This window comes from Sorex fumeus, unplaced genomic scaffold, assembly GCF_029834395.1.
Source record: "Sorex fumeus unplaced genomic scaffold, SorFum_2.1 ptg000003l, whole genome shotgun sequence".
Classification (NCBI taxonomy): domain Eukaryota; kingdom Metazoa; phylum Chordata; class Mammalia; order Eulipotyphla; family Soricidae; genus Sorex; species Sorex fumeus.
Window position 1 is genome coordinate 42,478,467 of NW_026606060.1, and position 14,839 is coordinate 42,493,305.

Sequence of the window (14,839 nt, forward strand, 5' to 3'; positions counted from 1 at the left end):
CTCAGAGTTGGCTGCAGTGGTTTGAGGACTATTGTGTTTGAGGTCCCCATAGCAGAGCCAATGAGAACAGAGTCATATATGCGGGCAGAACCCTGGACTGAGCCCAGGCCTCCTGCCTGCAAGGCAAATGCTTCACACCACTGAGCCCACCCTTGGGAAGCCAGTTGTGACTCATCTTTACAAATGAGGATGACTGTTTACCCTATTGACATCTTTTTTAACAGATAGGGACAGCAAAGCCCAGAGAACTTTATTACTCAAATCACGAAACAGGTAAATAAGCAGTGAGAGTCCAGGAAAGTGAGTACCAAACCTATTCTTAACCACAATAAAAGCAAATGACTTACAAAGAAAACATTTAGCTGGAGTGGTACTACAGGAGGGAAGGACTTGCCACAATGGCTATGACCTGATTCAACCTCAAGCACTCCACCTGGTTCCTGAGTCCCACCAGGAATGATCCCTGAGCACTGCTGGCTGTGGTCAAAAAAAAAAAAGTAATTTGTCAAATTTGACAAATTTGACAGTAAATTTGTCAAAGTGGCAAAAAAAAATCGAAAGGATGAAGAATTATTAATGTACCAGAAGTGGGTATAAAATATATCAACTCTCTGAGGTGAGCGATAATACAGTAGGTAGGGCGTTTGCCTTACATGTGGCCCACCTGGGTTTGATCCTTGTTATTCCAGGTGGTCCATCGAGCAGCGCCAGGAGGAATTCCTGAGTGCAGAGCCAGGAGTAACCCCTGAGCATCACCAGATGTGACCCAAAAACAACAACAAAAATTAACTATCCATGATTAACTGAAGGAATGATTTTAAGAGCAGATAAATGTTTAATAGAGACACTATAATGCCAAACAACTAAGGGCAAAACAAAGAAACAAAAACAAAAAGCCAGACAGTAACACAAATGCCAGAAAAGAGGTGTTGGGGGTGGAGGGGATAAACGCAGGCACAAGTACAGTGAAAGAAACCCTGGAAATCTATGACCACAAAGCCATGAACCAACCATGCAGTGTTATACAGGAAATGTTGGAAAGACACATAACACAAGATGGTGAATGACAAATTCTTCCTTGATATGCATCAGTGAAATCCCGAGTAGAATGTGGAAATCAAACTCGCTTACCACAACAAATATGAGGGAAAAACTGGAAAGGGTTTGAACAAGGGAAACAAATCAACTGAAATAAGAGAAAACAGCATTTGTTGGGAGAAAGACCCAGCAGTTTAAGGGAGAGAGGAGAGAAAAATCAGAGCCTTTAGGAGGAAGGTTATTTGCAGGCTCTTCCCAAAAGGTGCCTTTTTAGGTCACTTAACAGCTCAGTGGAACCTTTCTTCCTTTTTCCTTTCTGGTTTATGATGTGGGTCTCCTGCATACAAAGCATGTACTCTGGCCCCCTGCAGCCTTCGCTTTCTGAAAGGCTCTTATGTAAGTAGTCTCCAGCTTTTTAGCACATGACTCTGCTTTATTCCTTTTCACTAGAATCTCTTCATTTGCACCTATTTAATCCCCACTGCCCATTAAGAGGCTGGCTCCTCAGAAGCAGGGACCATAAGCAAGGCTTTAAGTCCACCACATAACCACATTACCTGGGACAAAGTGAGCATTTTTGTTTGTTTGTTTGTTTGTTCTGGGACCACGCTTGGCAGCGCTTAGAGTCAACAACTAGTGCTGGGGGAACCTTGTGGTGGCAAGGAATGAGCCCAGGGTTCTGTAGAATCTATAGCTGTGAAGAAGCACTATGGTTAATGAGCTTTCTCCGAGCAAGACAGATACAATAAAAGGCAGGAAGTAAGACCCACTACTGAGGACGCCGTGGTTCTTCCAATTACCTGTCATAGAAGTTTGGCTTAGTTTTGTCTTTCGGGGTGGTGCTGAGGGCTGGCTCCTGGCTCTGCACTCAGGGATCCCTCCCGGCAGGTCCCAGAGACCCCTCTGTGGCACAGGAGATCACTGTACTATCTCTCCAGCCCTGTCTTAGGAGTCTTACAACTCAGCAGCCTTATGATTAAATAATTTCTAATGGTTACTCCCAACTCCATGATTCAATACTCTATAGAACTAAGGCCTTGTGAGAAATAACTAAAAATTGAATTCTTACCACATACTGAACAGTATTTTTTTGAGGGATCGGGAGGATGGAACTGGGCTTTTGGGCCTCACCTGGAGATGCTCAGAGGTTACTCTGTGTTTGAGGATTTGCATCCTGGCAGTGCTTGGGGGACTATATGAGATGCCAGGGATCAAACTTGGGTTGGCCATGTGAAGGGTAAATGTCTTATGCACCTTACTATGTCTCTGGCCCCTGAGGAGTGTTCTAAGGCTTTTTACGTATCACATCATTTAGTTCTCAGAATTTTATAAAATACTGCTCTTCATGAAATAAAGGCCCTTTACCCTAAATAGATGAACTAATTTTTCCAAGGTTACCTACATTCACAGTTGCTGGAGATGGGAGTTAAGTCAAGTACACAATTTTTCATTCATATAAAACTGAAGTAAATTTAAACGAAGCAAAAAGAAACTAAACAGGAAGTATCACTGTATCACTGTCATCCCATTGATCTTCAAATTACTCGAGCAGGCACCAGTAACGTCTCTATTCCTCCCAGCCCTGAGATTTTAGCAGTCTCCTTTTACTCATCTTTTTCCAACGATTGGAAGCTCTTTCAGGGTCAGGGGAATGAGACCTGTTGTCGTTACTGTATTTGGCAAATTGAATATGCCACAGGGAGCTTGCCAGGCTCTGCCCGTGCAGGCAGGATATTCTCAGTAGCTCGCTGGGATCGCCAAGAGGCATATATTTATATATTTTTCTCTATGACCTGTTGCCTACTGTCTGAACCCCATCAGATATGGTGTAGTAATTGTCGAAAATGGGTAGGAAGTGTCTTATAATGTGTCGCGTGGCAGCAAAGGTCCAGAAAGCGGCTTGGAGCGTGGCAGTGGTTGGGTAGTCGAGGTTGACTGCCAGGGCTGGGTCCCTTGGGGTGGGCAGGGCTCTCAAACAGGAAATAAAGATTGTTAACTTGGCACTGGAGTTATATGGCATGGATTTCTCTGTAGTGTAATATGCTTCCTAGACATAACCATTCAAATTCTATTTTTCTATAATATTTCAATACACCTTAGGGATATTTCTACTGTGCTAATTTTTCCCCCTATAATTATGTCTTTAGTCAAAAGTAACTACATGAAACATAGTCTTGTCAGACTAAAGTCAGAGTAAAACGAATCCCCTTGTACCTGTGACACATAGTAATTATCAACACATGGTCAATCTTGTTTCATATATTTTGAAAATATACAAATAATGAAGTATTCTAAAGCAAATATTCACATACTAGTATCAGCAATCTTTTTCTTGATAATAGGATTTTTTTAGCTGTTGGTTTGTTTGATTAGGTATTTTGGGTAGCCCAGACTGCATGGTAGCTACTCCTGGCTCACTGCTCTCAGGTCCCTCCTGAGTGGTACACAAGTGATCAATGATAGAGTGTCAGAGATCAAATCAGGGCCTCCCGCATGCAAAGCATGTCCTCCAAACTCATCTTCCAGCCCATATAATCAACAATCTTTATTCATAAGAGCATTTCAGTGTATCTGAAATGTCTATGATTCCATTCTTTCAAGTAAAATCAGTAGCAGTTACAATGAATAGTTTTAAGAGGAGCTTTTGTTATTAAACATATATATACTGATCCGCCCAGGATAAGAGATGCATGCTGAAAGTAGACTATAGACCGAACATGATTGCCACCCAGTGCCTCTTTTGCAAACCACAGTACCCAAAAGGAGACAGAGAACAAAAGGGAGTGCCCTGCCACAGAGGCAGGGTGGGATGGGAGGATGGGGGGGGAGGGATACTGGGATTGGTGGGGGTGGAGAATGGGCACTGGTGGAAGGATGGGTACTTGATCATTGTATAACTGGGACCCAAGCACAAAAATCTGTAAGTCTACGACTGTACTTCATGGTGTTTCACTAATTAAAAAAAAAAAAAAAGATCATTTTCATTGGCCTTGGGGCATTTAAAAAAATTTCCCTTTCATTTATTGATTCAGTAGTTATTCAAGAATAGCAATTATCTCAATGAATTTTATTAAATTTTATTAAATCTTTACATGTTTAAAATAAAAAAAATATATATCTACTGAGCTGGAGCCAGTACTCTGGATAAAGTGCTTGCCTTCCTCTTGCCCATCCCAGTTTGACTCTGGGTACCCAATATGATTAGTAGTAGTAGTAGTGGTAGTTATCACTCAAGACTACCAGGAGTGATCCCTGAGTGGAGTGTACAGCCAGGTGTAAGCCCTGAGCACACAACCAGGTGTAAGCCCGGAGCACAGCCAGTTGTGGTCCACACCTCCCACCACCCCAATCCCCCAATATACACATATATATGTGTGTGTGTGTATATATATATATATATGTATATATATAACACACACCCCAATAAGTAATACCAAAATTAATTTCTCAAAGTTTTCTACCTAATCTCTATATCATATATTCTTGAAGACAGGATAATATCTTAGTTACTACATTGCATTAGGAATTATATTTCAATTTGAAAAAAATCTTTTACACACTTTGAGAAAATTAGAAGTTCTGTGCCTAGCATGCTGAGAAGTGTTATTTTCAAGGGTAAAGATGAACAAACATAAAGGTAGAAACAAGTAAATCCCAACATACCGGTTTCTCTCCCAGCACGTCAGGCTCCCCTTTGCTGGACCCAGAACTGGCATCGTCTTCATCAGAACTGCTGAGGACTTCCTCCTCATCGGAAGGAAGGTCACCAAGACCAAGGTCCATATCATTCTGCCTCTCCTGGGATGCACCAGAACAGCTTTAAGAGAAAGAATCACATGGGTCACCTTCAGTAACACAGTATATACTAACAACAACAACAAAAAATCAACCACAGTCTGCATTTCATGAAAGTAAGGGCTGGAGCAATAGCACAGTGGGTAAGGCTTTTGCCTTGCACGTGGCTGACATGGCCAACCCAGGTTCTATTCCTCCGCCCCTCTCGGAGAGCCCAACAAGCTATGGAGAGTATCTCGCCTGCACAGCAAAGCCTGGCATGTATTCGATATGCCAAACACAATAACAATAAGCCTCACAATTTGTTATGAGACGTTACTGGTGCCTGCTCCAGCAAACTGATGAACAATGGGAGGACAGTGCTAAGGTACATCCAAAGGATTTAGCAGAGAGAGGATATAGACCAATCAATCAGATTATCCCCTCCCTTTCCCCAACAAAACTTTTTTTCCACTTGTTTTTGGTTTGGAGTTCACAAGCAGCAGTGCTCAGGGGCTACTCCAGGCTGGGTGTTAGAGGGTCATTCCTGGCAGTGCAGGAAATGAGTACATGAAGTGCAATGATCAAAATCCGGGTCTCTCACATTCCAAGCATGCACTCAGTCTGCTGTTGAACTATCACTCTGACCCCTACACATTACGCACACACACAAACGCACGCACGCACACACTCACATATCTTAGTTTTCAGCAACCAGCAGCTATTGCAGCGAAGGTGTTGCAAACCCTGGCTAGCACCACAGCCCCATGTAAGGAACAACCAAGCAGATGTGTGTCATCATACCAACAACAACCGAGAAAATCATTTTAAAAATTTATTAATTTAAAAGGGAATAAATAATACGAATCATCTTGAAAAAAGATCTATTACACTGCTGCCTCTCTTCCTAGGCTTCCCTTCTATAGCACATTTAGGCTACCTAGTGTAAATCAAGGCATCTCTCAGCAGGTGAGAAGATGCACTGCATCCTGGCTACCAGGGTTGGTTTGCTTGTGTATGGAGCACATGCTTAGCCGTGTTCAGAGCTTACTTCCTGGCTCTGTGCTCTGGGATCACTCCTGGCACTGCTGAAGGTGCAACTCATATGATAGGCAAGTGCCTGCACTATCTCCTTAGTCCCTGATTTGTTTGCTTAAAAAGTAAAGAAAGAAAAAAAAGGAGAAAGGAGGATTAGAGGTAAGGTGGCAGTCACAAATCAGCATCACATGTGCCTGAGGGCCCCGGAGAGACAGTACAGGGGTCAGGTGCTTATCATGCATGCAGTTGACACCAGTTTGATCCCCAGCACCACATACAGTCATACAATTCCTGCCCCCCCCCCCCAAACATACCCCAAACACACATACACATGATACTGTAAACTTCTATGCCCAACCCCTGGTTATCACTGATTGCCTCTGTGTGTGTGTGTGTGTGTGTGTGTGTGTGTGTGTGTGTGTGTGTGTTTGGGGGTAGGGTTTGGACCATACCTAGCAGTGCTCAGGGGTTACTCCCAGTGCTCTGGGCTACTGGGGCTATAATGGTGCCAGGGATCTACCCCAAGGCCTCCTGTATGGCAAAGCATGCACACAGCCAGCTGAGCCACCTCCTTGAGCCCACTGATTGCCTTTTATGCTACCTTGTTAGAAGAAATGAAATGGAAAGAAGAGCTTATAAGCTCCCAGGCTCTGTTCCAATGGAGCAGAACCAGAAAATCTTGGTGCCAGAGAGATAGTACTGTGGGTAGAATACTTGGCTTGCAACATGATCCCTGGCATTCCATATGGTTGCCTGAGCCCTGCCAGGAGTGATCCCTAAGCACAGCATCAGGATGAAACCCTGACCACTGCTGGGTGTGACTCAAAAGCAAATAAACAAAAAAAACCTAGGGATGCAGGTCCCCCGGCCCCAGGGGAAATATGCAGAAAAATCACTCTACCCAGTTATTTACCAATTTCTCCTAACCAGACTGACATCATCATTTCCTACTTTGTACTGAGACAGATCTCTTCAATCTAAAAGCCATTGTTGCAATCCAATCGTGTGGGGAATTCCATAGGAAAGTTCCCCAGGAAGGCCAGGGAAATAATTCTTTCTAGCTTTGGTTGTAAGACTCAGGAACAAACTGTCCATAGCAATTGCTTTCCTGTCTGCAGTCTAGAAGAAAGTGTGCAGAATGGAAGAGTCAGTAAGATACCCACAGAAAAATCATCAGGGGAAACGTGCAGACAGAATAAGGACACAGTTCCATTTCACTCTGGCAGGCCCCGCTCACAGGTCAGAGGTAGGTCACTCAACTGCCAGGCCTCCTACAAGTTATGAGAATTCCTACTTGGAATCTGGAAAGCTAAAGATAAATTTTCTGCCAGTTCCTGATTACACACCATAGGATACAGACTTGCTCCAGAAGCCATTCCTGGAGCCCAACTGTTAAACAAACCAGTTCGATAGAGGCAAAACGCCAAAAAGAACACCTCCCACTGCCAAGGTCGGTTTCCTATCACTCAGAGGCCAAGGGCCTGGGGGATCATATCACAGTCTCAGTTAGGTGGGTGAGGGCCTTATCACAGCATCCTGTGACACAGAGGAAATCCATCTCTTGGGGTTGGATGGAGAGAAGCTTTCTAAGTCAAATGATTGGCAGAGTTTGCTGTCTCTGCCAATGTCTCTGTCTCATATAAAATGCAAGGTAATTAACTGATTTAGATTAGCTAGAGTCAGCCCCAGTTAAGAGGAGGTACAGAGTGCAGAACCCACACATAAAAAGAGAAGAAAATACGCATCCTCTTGCTTTTACCTTAAATCCTTATCTTTACATTCTCTAAAACCTTGTTTCTCAAAACGTGTTCAATTTATCACCAGCCTCAGCATCACCTGGGAACTTCTTGGAAATGTAAAACCTCAGTAACTGCCAACTTACTGAATTAGAATCTAGTTGTATCAAAATCCCAGTAAAATCCCAGTAATTTGTTTCTTGGATCAATCCATCATCTCTGTGACCTTTTGAATCCCATGTGTAAATGTGCCCCATCCACTGTACTATTGCTCCAGCTCCCATGCTATAAAAGTTTTGTATAATCTGTTATAGAACCATGATACCTGTAAAGAAATTAGATTCATTTTGTCTGGAAAATAAAAAAAGCTTAGAAGGAAAGAAGGCAGAGTGCAGTGAGCAGGCATTACGGAATAAAAAGTTTCTGGATTTGCCATGGAACTAGCAGCAAATGGGCAATAACAGAACTATCCTAAAATATTAATTTCTAGTTCAGAATGGAAACCTGAAAATGTTTATAATCATAAACCTCTGTTCTTCTCTCTCCCAGATGATTGTAATTGTGAAGTGGACCTTGCTTTGACATCTGATGGGAGGATGGTTACCACTCCACTGTCCTGTCTGGACACTCCACATGAACACACAACACCTATCCCTTCCGCCAGATCCTGTAGAAGAAACACACCATCAAGTGCTGAAAACTAGACTACAAGAAAAAAGTTAATTCTCACTGTAATGTTTTTTTTACTCCCATGCACTTTTTATATCCTCACGGACATAAAAGACAATGGACTCTCCAAAAGACAGGTGAGACTGAGGTTCTCAGGAACTGAAGGAAATTATACACTCTGCCTCATTTGCCATCTCAGAAAATGCAATCTGTGCGACTCAATTCCTCTTTTGCAAACCATAGCACCCAAAAGGAGAGAGAGAACAAAAGGGAGTGCCCTGCCACAGAGGCAGGGTGGGATGGGGGGATGGGGGTGGGAGAGATACTGGGATTAGTGGTAGTGGAGAATGGGCACTGGTGGAGGGATGGGTACTCGATCATTGTATAACTGAAACCCAAGCACAAAAATTTGTAAGTCTACAACTGTACCTCATGCTGTTTCACTAATAAAAATTTAAAAAAAAGAAAAAAGAAAATGCAATCTGTTGTGTTTACTAATATTTTATAAACCAAAATATAAAAGCTTATCAAAAAAGAAAAAACTCATGTTTTGATCCAACATTTGACCTTTTAAGGGGTGGGGGGCTAGTGTTTGCGATCTGGCAGTGCTCAGGGATCACCCATATGGGGTGCCAAGAAATGAACCCAGTCAGCTATGTGCAAGGCAAGCACCCTGCTTGCTACACTGTCTCTCTGGTGCCTGACCCAATATTTGAAAAGTTTTTAAGGGCAGGAGAGATAGTACTGCCTGATAAGCAGCTAACCCTGGTTCAAACCCCAGCAACACAGATGGTTCCCTGAGCATTACCAGGTGTGATCCCTGAGCCAAGCACCAGGAGGAAGCCCTGAGCTCTACCATGTTTGGTCCACACAAAAAAACAAAAGGGAAAAAAGACAATAAAAGAAAAGAAAGGAAAACAAGAGCATTTCAAGAATATAACAATGGGCCAGAGAGATAGTAAGGGGTTAAGGCACTTCTTTGCCTGTGGCTGATCCCCAGAGCACTGCCAGGAATGACACCAAAATACAGAGATAAGAGTAGCCCCTGAGCACCAATAAGGGTGGTCCCAAAGCAAAAACAAGAAGTTACTAAGCAGTTGGTCACTACAGATATGTGTTTATCAAAGTCAACATTGAAGGACAAGGAAAGTTATTGTGTACTCAACTGGCAAGATCAAAATACACTGCCATAAAATGCTAAAAGATTTTAGTTCTGAAGATTGTTTTCCTGTAGAAGTCCTTCTCTTCCTCCTCCTCTTCCTCTTCCTCCTCTCCTTTATTCTGGGCCACATTCAGTGGTGCTCAAGGCTTATTCCTGGTTCTATGCTCAGGAATCACTCTGGGTGTGTTCAAGCAATCACACGTGGTGCTGCAGTAGGCTGCATGTAATGCAAAGGCCATAACCTCTGTGCTAGGACACAGAAAACCTTCTTGACTGTCCCTCCCTAACCTAAATTAGTTTACTTTTCAGAATTTTATACCATCTCATTTGATTGCACTTGGTATATGTTTCTTTTGTTAAAATGAAAACTCCAAATAAGTAAATAGTGTTTTTCAACCGAATTCCTAGTATGCTACTTGAAAAATATGACAGGCTCTTAATAAGTTTTTACAAAAAGAGAAAGCTCATATTTGGAAGCAACAGGTGCTAAGTTCAGAAACTCAGGCCAGAGCAATAGTACAGCAGGTAAAGACTTGCTCTGCATGCAGTCAACCAGAGTTCTATTCCTTATATCCCTTTGGTCCCCTGAGTCCACCAGGAGTGATAACTGGGTGCAAAGCCAGGTGTAAACCCTGAGCATTGCTGGGTGTGGTCCCAAAACAAACAAAACAAAATTTTAAAAATCATTTCAGAAGTTCAGATAACAGATATTTATTACAGTGATCACAAATTTCACCTTGAGAATACTGAAAAAAAGGTTTATGGCTGGGGGGTATAGCTGGTACAGCACTTGCCTTGCATGCAATTGACCCCAGATTTGATCCTCGGCACCCCATATGCTCCCCTGAGCTCCACCAGGGTTGATTCATGAGCACAGAGCTAAGAGTAAGGCTTATACACTACTGTATAGCCCAACTGCCTCCACTGGCCAAATAAGGTTTATGGTTGAAAGGAAAAGGGTCATCATCGGCATCAAAGTCAATGGTGTGGAAATGGGGAGGTTTGATTCGTAAAATGCCTCCCATAAATAATAAATGGAAAATGAGCTTGGAGAAGACCACGGGTGCTGGGCTGTAAAGGAACATATAAAATTGCTAAAGAGCTCTGCTCCTTGTGACCCTCAGCAGAGAGACTTCATTTTTTCCTGAGGACCTAAGACAGACTTAACAGACCTCCAAGCTACACAGTGCAACTTCGTCTTTTTCGTTAGCTCCAGAGAAGAGAATGGTACCTCTTCTAGTAACCAAACCTTGGCACAGAAATGGTCCTACTCCCATGCTGTCCGGGAAAAAGCCTGTCTCTGTTTATTAGCATATGTGGGGCCCCCTTTGGATCTCAAGGAGTAGAGCAAAGTTAAAGGACCTCCATACAGAGTTGAAGGGAAATACCTGGAATAAACAACAGAGACCATTTGGGGCTTAGGAGAGATGGAATTGAACAGAAGAAAGGTGGGGCTTTGGCAGGGTTAATCTGCAATGCTATGCCAATGAACTCATCGGGGAGATAGAGTTTGAAGTAGTGACAGAAGTGGAAGGACAGCTAGGTGGCAATTTCAACAAGGCAGGTGGCCTGAACTGGAGTGAGTACCTGGGGAATAAAGAAGGGTTGGGAGCAAGAGGAAGAAAAAAAAATCATTAGGGTTTAGGTTAAGGAACTAGAAGCAAAACCAGAGGAAGAACTTCATGGTTTCAAGCCCAGTCACCAGCAGAATGAAGATGATATCCATGGAAAGAGAAATAATAAGGGACCTTATTTTTAAAAAAAACGTTTTGGAGCAAAATCAGAAAGAAGGCACCTTATGATCACATTGACACGTTCTCCTCATTATGATTAAACCAGAAGAACTAGTGAACAATTTATTTTCTGGCATAACTGTCAACAGCTTTCAGATCAGTCTAGATAATACCCACTGTAGCACTGTCCTCCAATTGTTCATCAATTTGCTCGAGTGGGCACAGTAACATCCCACAACAAATTGTGAGACTTGTTACTGTTTTTGGCATATCGAATATATCACGGGGAGCTTGCCAGGCTTTGCTGTGCAGGCAAGATACTCTTGGTAGCTTGCCGGGCTCTCCGAGAGGGACGAAGGAATAGAACCCGGCTTGGCCGGGCTGGCTGCACGCAAGGCAAATGCCCTACCGCTGTGCTATCGCTCCAGCAGATAATACCCAATTCATGCTAAATAAAATATGGATCCTTACTAACGCACATCATTATGTTTGGGACTCTTCCGTTCTTTAAATTTCCTTGCCAAAGGACAAGTGTTGGAACATCATCTAACTGAAACCCAACCATGAACTACTTTGTAACTGTGTATCTCATAGTGATTCAATAAAAATAAAAAAGTAAATAAAAGTTTTAAAGAAAAAATTGTCCTTGCCAATGACAGAACAATAATATTCTAACGCTGGTTGTTGTGAAAGTTAAAAGAATAGGCCAGGGGCCAGGAAGATGGTGAGCGGGAGCCCTGGGGCCAGTCCCGGGTACAGCCTGAGGAGGTGGTGACCAATCACCCGGCCTGGAGGAGCCCTGAGCACTGCTGGGTGTGGCCTGAACTCCCTCCCCCCAAAACAACTAACAGGACATAGTGTTTCCTCCACAGTTTCCTGCCTAGTTATTTCATAATTTGATAATCAAAGGAAAAGAAGCAACAACAACAGCCAGCAGAGAGTCAGGAGTAGACTCTGTTCCCAGTCATTCTTCCTAAGTCAGATTTGTTTCTGAACCCAGTCTTGCATCTAGAAAATGTTTCTTTGTTTCCAGTAGACTAGAATACAGACAAGAGTCAATAACTCTGAAAGTTCCTATCAATCAGGCAGCTGGCTCTTGGATTCCTTTCCAACAAGTTACACATTTGGAGGAATTAATGACACAATGTTTGTAAAATAATATTCCTTTTTTTTTTACGCTATTTTACATCCGACATCAGAAGAATTACAAGTTTCTCATTCAGATGCTTTACTCAGGATGATATCTCCTTCAGAGGGACTGTCTTTTTAAAAACACTTATTTAATCCATTTCCTCTAAGTTTGTGGGAATATAAAACCTGCACCATGTGGAGCGAGGCATGAAAGTTGCCAGGGTTCCCTACCGAAACATCCTAGAGAAACTCCACCAAATTAAAATTCCAGCAAGGGAAGGGAGAAGGGGAACCCAAAGAGAAAGGAAAGGAAGCAGGAGATCTAAGAGTGAAGAATGTTTTCAAAACACCAAACAGTCTTGAAGGGCTGACAGATTCACTTATCTTCTATCTTTCCTGTGATTTTACTCTTACACAAAGAATGTTCAGCTTTATTTTCAACTTAAAGGCAAAAAGCTCCATCAAATATCCTCCTCTTTAAAGTCTCTTTCTCATTTCCAAGTCACAGCAGTTAAATAGGAACTTCTGTGATCTCTCTTTTCGTCTTCTTTCTACTCCTGGACCAAAAAGAACAGAAGCTGCTCATCCTCGGGATGTTATTGCAATTCTTTTGCAACTGCTGTCTCACTAGAACCCGGTGATTAAGTGTTTCCTTTGGCTGCTTTCAAAAGTTATCACAAAATGAGTGGAAAAAACTACCAGTGAGAACTTGAACATTACACGGAAAAAGGAACAAAACCTTTAATCATGTATTATAATATGAATTTGTAGAAAGTTGGTTTAGAATTTCTATTTGAAAATTATTTCTGTTCAGCTTCATCAAGAAATCCTTTGGGGGCTAGAGAGATAGATAGTACACGAGTTAGAGTACATGACCGTTTGTACAGAGGTGGAAAACCAATGAAAGTTAAGAGATAATAGTCTGAAGCAAATCTATCTTCCCTGAACCAAAAGTCAGGTTTAGTGTGATCCCCACTGTCCTGACAAGTTAACTAGATAATTTGATAGGTTCTTGCCCATTGCTTAGTGCATTAAATGAACACTGAAGCTTCAATACTACAAAATGCCAGAAGGAACACAAAATGAGATGAGATAGTTGTGTAGAAAACCACTAAGCTAGATAAGCGAGAACAATAGCACAGAAGGCTCAACTGGTACCTAACAGCTCAGCAAATCCTTGGACAGTGACTTTCATAACACTATTATGAGATCTATGTTGTAACAAGCAACGTAAGTAAAATTATTTTGTGCCTGCTAAAGGGGCAGGCTTGGGGGGGTGTGGGAAACTGGGGACACTGGTAGAGGGAAGGTCATACTGTGGGTGGGATTGGTAATGGAACACTGAATACCTGAAACAGCTACTATGAATAATTCTAAATCTGTCACTGTCCTCCCCTTTTCATTGATTTGCTTGAGCGGGCTACAATGTCTCCATTGTGACACTTGTTACTGTATTTGGCATATCATATGTCACAGTAGCTTGCCAGGCTTTGCTGTGAGGGCAAGATACTCTCAGTAGCTTGCAGGGCTCTCAAAGAGGGGTGGAGGAATCAAACTTAGGTCGGCCAGGTAGGCCATGTGCAAGGCAAACGCCCTACGCGCTGTGCTATTGCTCCAGCCCAACTAAATCACGGTGTTTAAATAAAGTTTTCAACATGTTTTAAAAGACTGTGGGTCTACAAATGACTAATGTTCTGTTTTGAGGCACATCCAGATGTTCTCAGGGATTACTCCTGGCTCTGAGCAGGGCTCTGGGAACCATATGTGGTGCCAGGGATCACACTGGGTCAGCTGCATGTAAGGCAAGTGCCTTGCTATTCTGTTTCTCTGGCCCCACTCACTAATATTCTTATTAAAGGATAACAGTAGAAAACATCTCTAGGCACCCTTCACCGAAGTTGGAAGCAATATTTGTGACATGTCTAAATGAATATGGAAATAAATTCTGTGAGTAAAAAAAAAAAAAAGGATAACAGTAGACATCCTTCTCCCAAAAAGGCATGTACACGAGGCTTTCTTAATAAGACACATTCATTCATAATCTTTTGTGAGACTGCCGAAAGGTTGGGGCAAACTTTAATTTTAAAAGTTAGGGGCTGGTCAGGATGGGAGATACATGCTGAAAGTAGATTATAGACCGAACATGATTCCCACTCAATTCCTCTCTTGCAAACCACAGCACCCAAAAGGAGAGAGAGAACAAAAGGGAATGCCCTGCCACAGAGGCAGGGTGGGATGGAGAGATGGGGGGTAGAAGAGTTACTGGAATTAGTGGTGGTGGAGAATGGGCACTGGTGGAGGGATGGCTACTCCATCTTTGTATAACTGAAACCCAAGCACAAAAATTTGTAAGTCTTCAACTGTACCTCATGGTGTTTCACTAATAAAAATTAAAAATAAATTAAAAATAAAATAAAAATTATTTGGAAATAGAAAAAAAAAGTTAGGGGCTAGAGCAATAGTAAAGTGGGTACTACTTTGCCTTGCACAGGCCAACCTGGGTTCGATTCCTGGCATCCCATATGGTGCCCCAAGCACTGCCAGGAGTAATTTCTGAA

At 42.5% G+C, this 14,839-nt stretch overlaps 1 protein-coding gene across 2 annotated transcripts in view; it reads right to left on the bottom strand.

The window, feature by feature from the left end:
- Nucleotides 1-14,839, bottom strand: part of FGD6 (FYVE, RhoGEF and PH domain containing 6) — a 144,424-nt gene that overhangs the window by 88,221 nt on the left and 41,364 nt on the right. For both annotated transcript variants that reach the window (XM_056117935.1, XM_056117934.1), the window contains one exon: nt 4,702-4,855. In XM_056117935.1, coding sequence (XP_055973910.1) covers nt 4,702-4,855 — 154 coding nt within the window. The remainder of the gene's footprint in view (nt 1-4,701; nt 4,856-14,839) is intronic.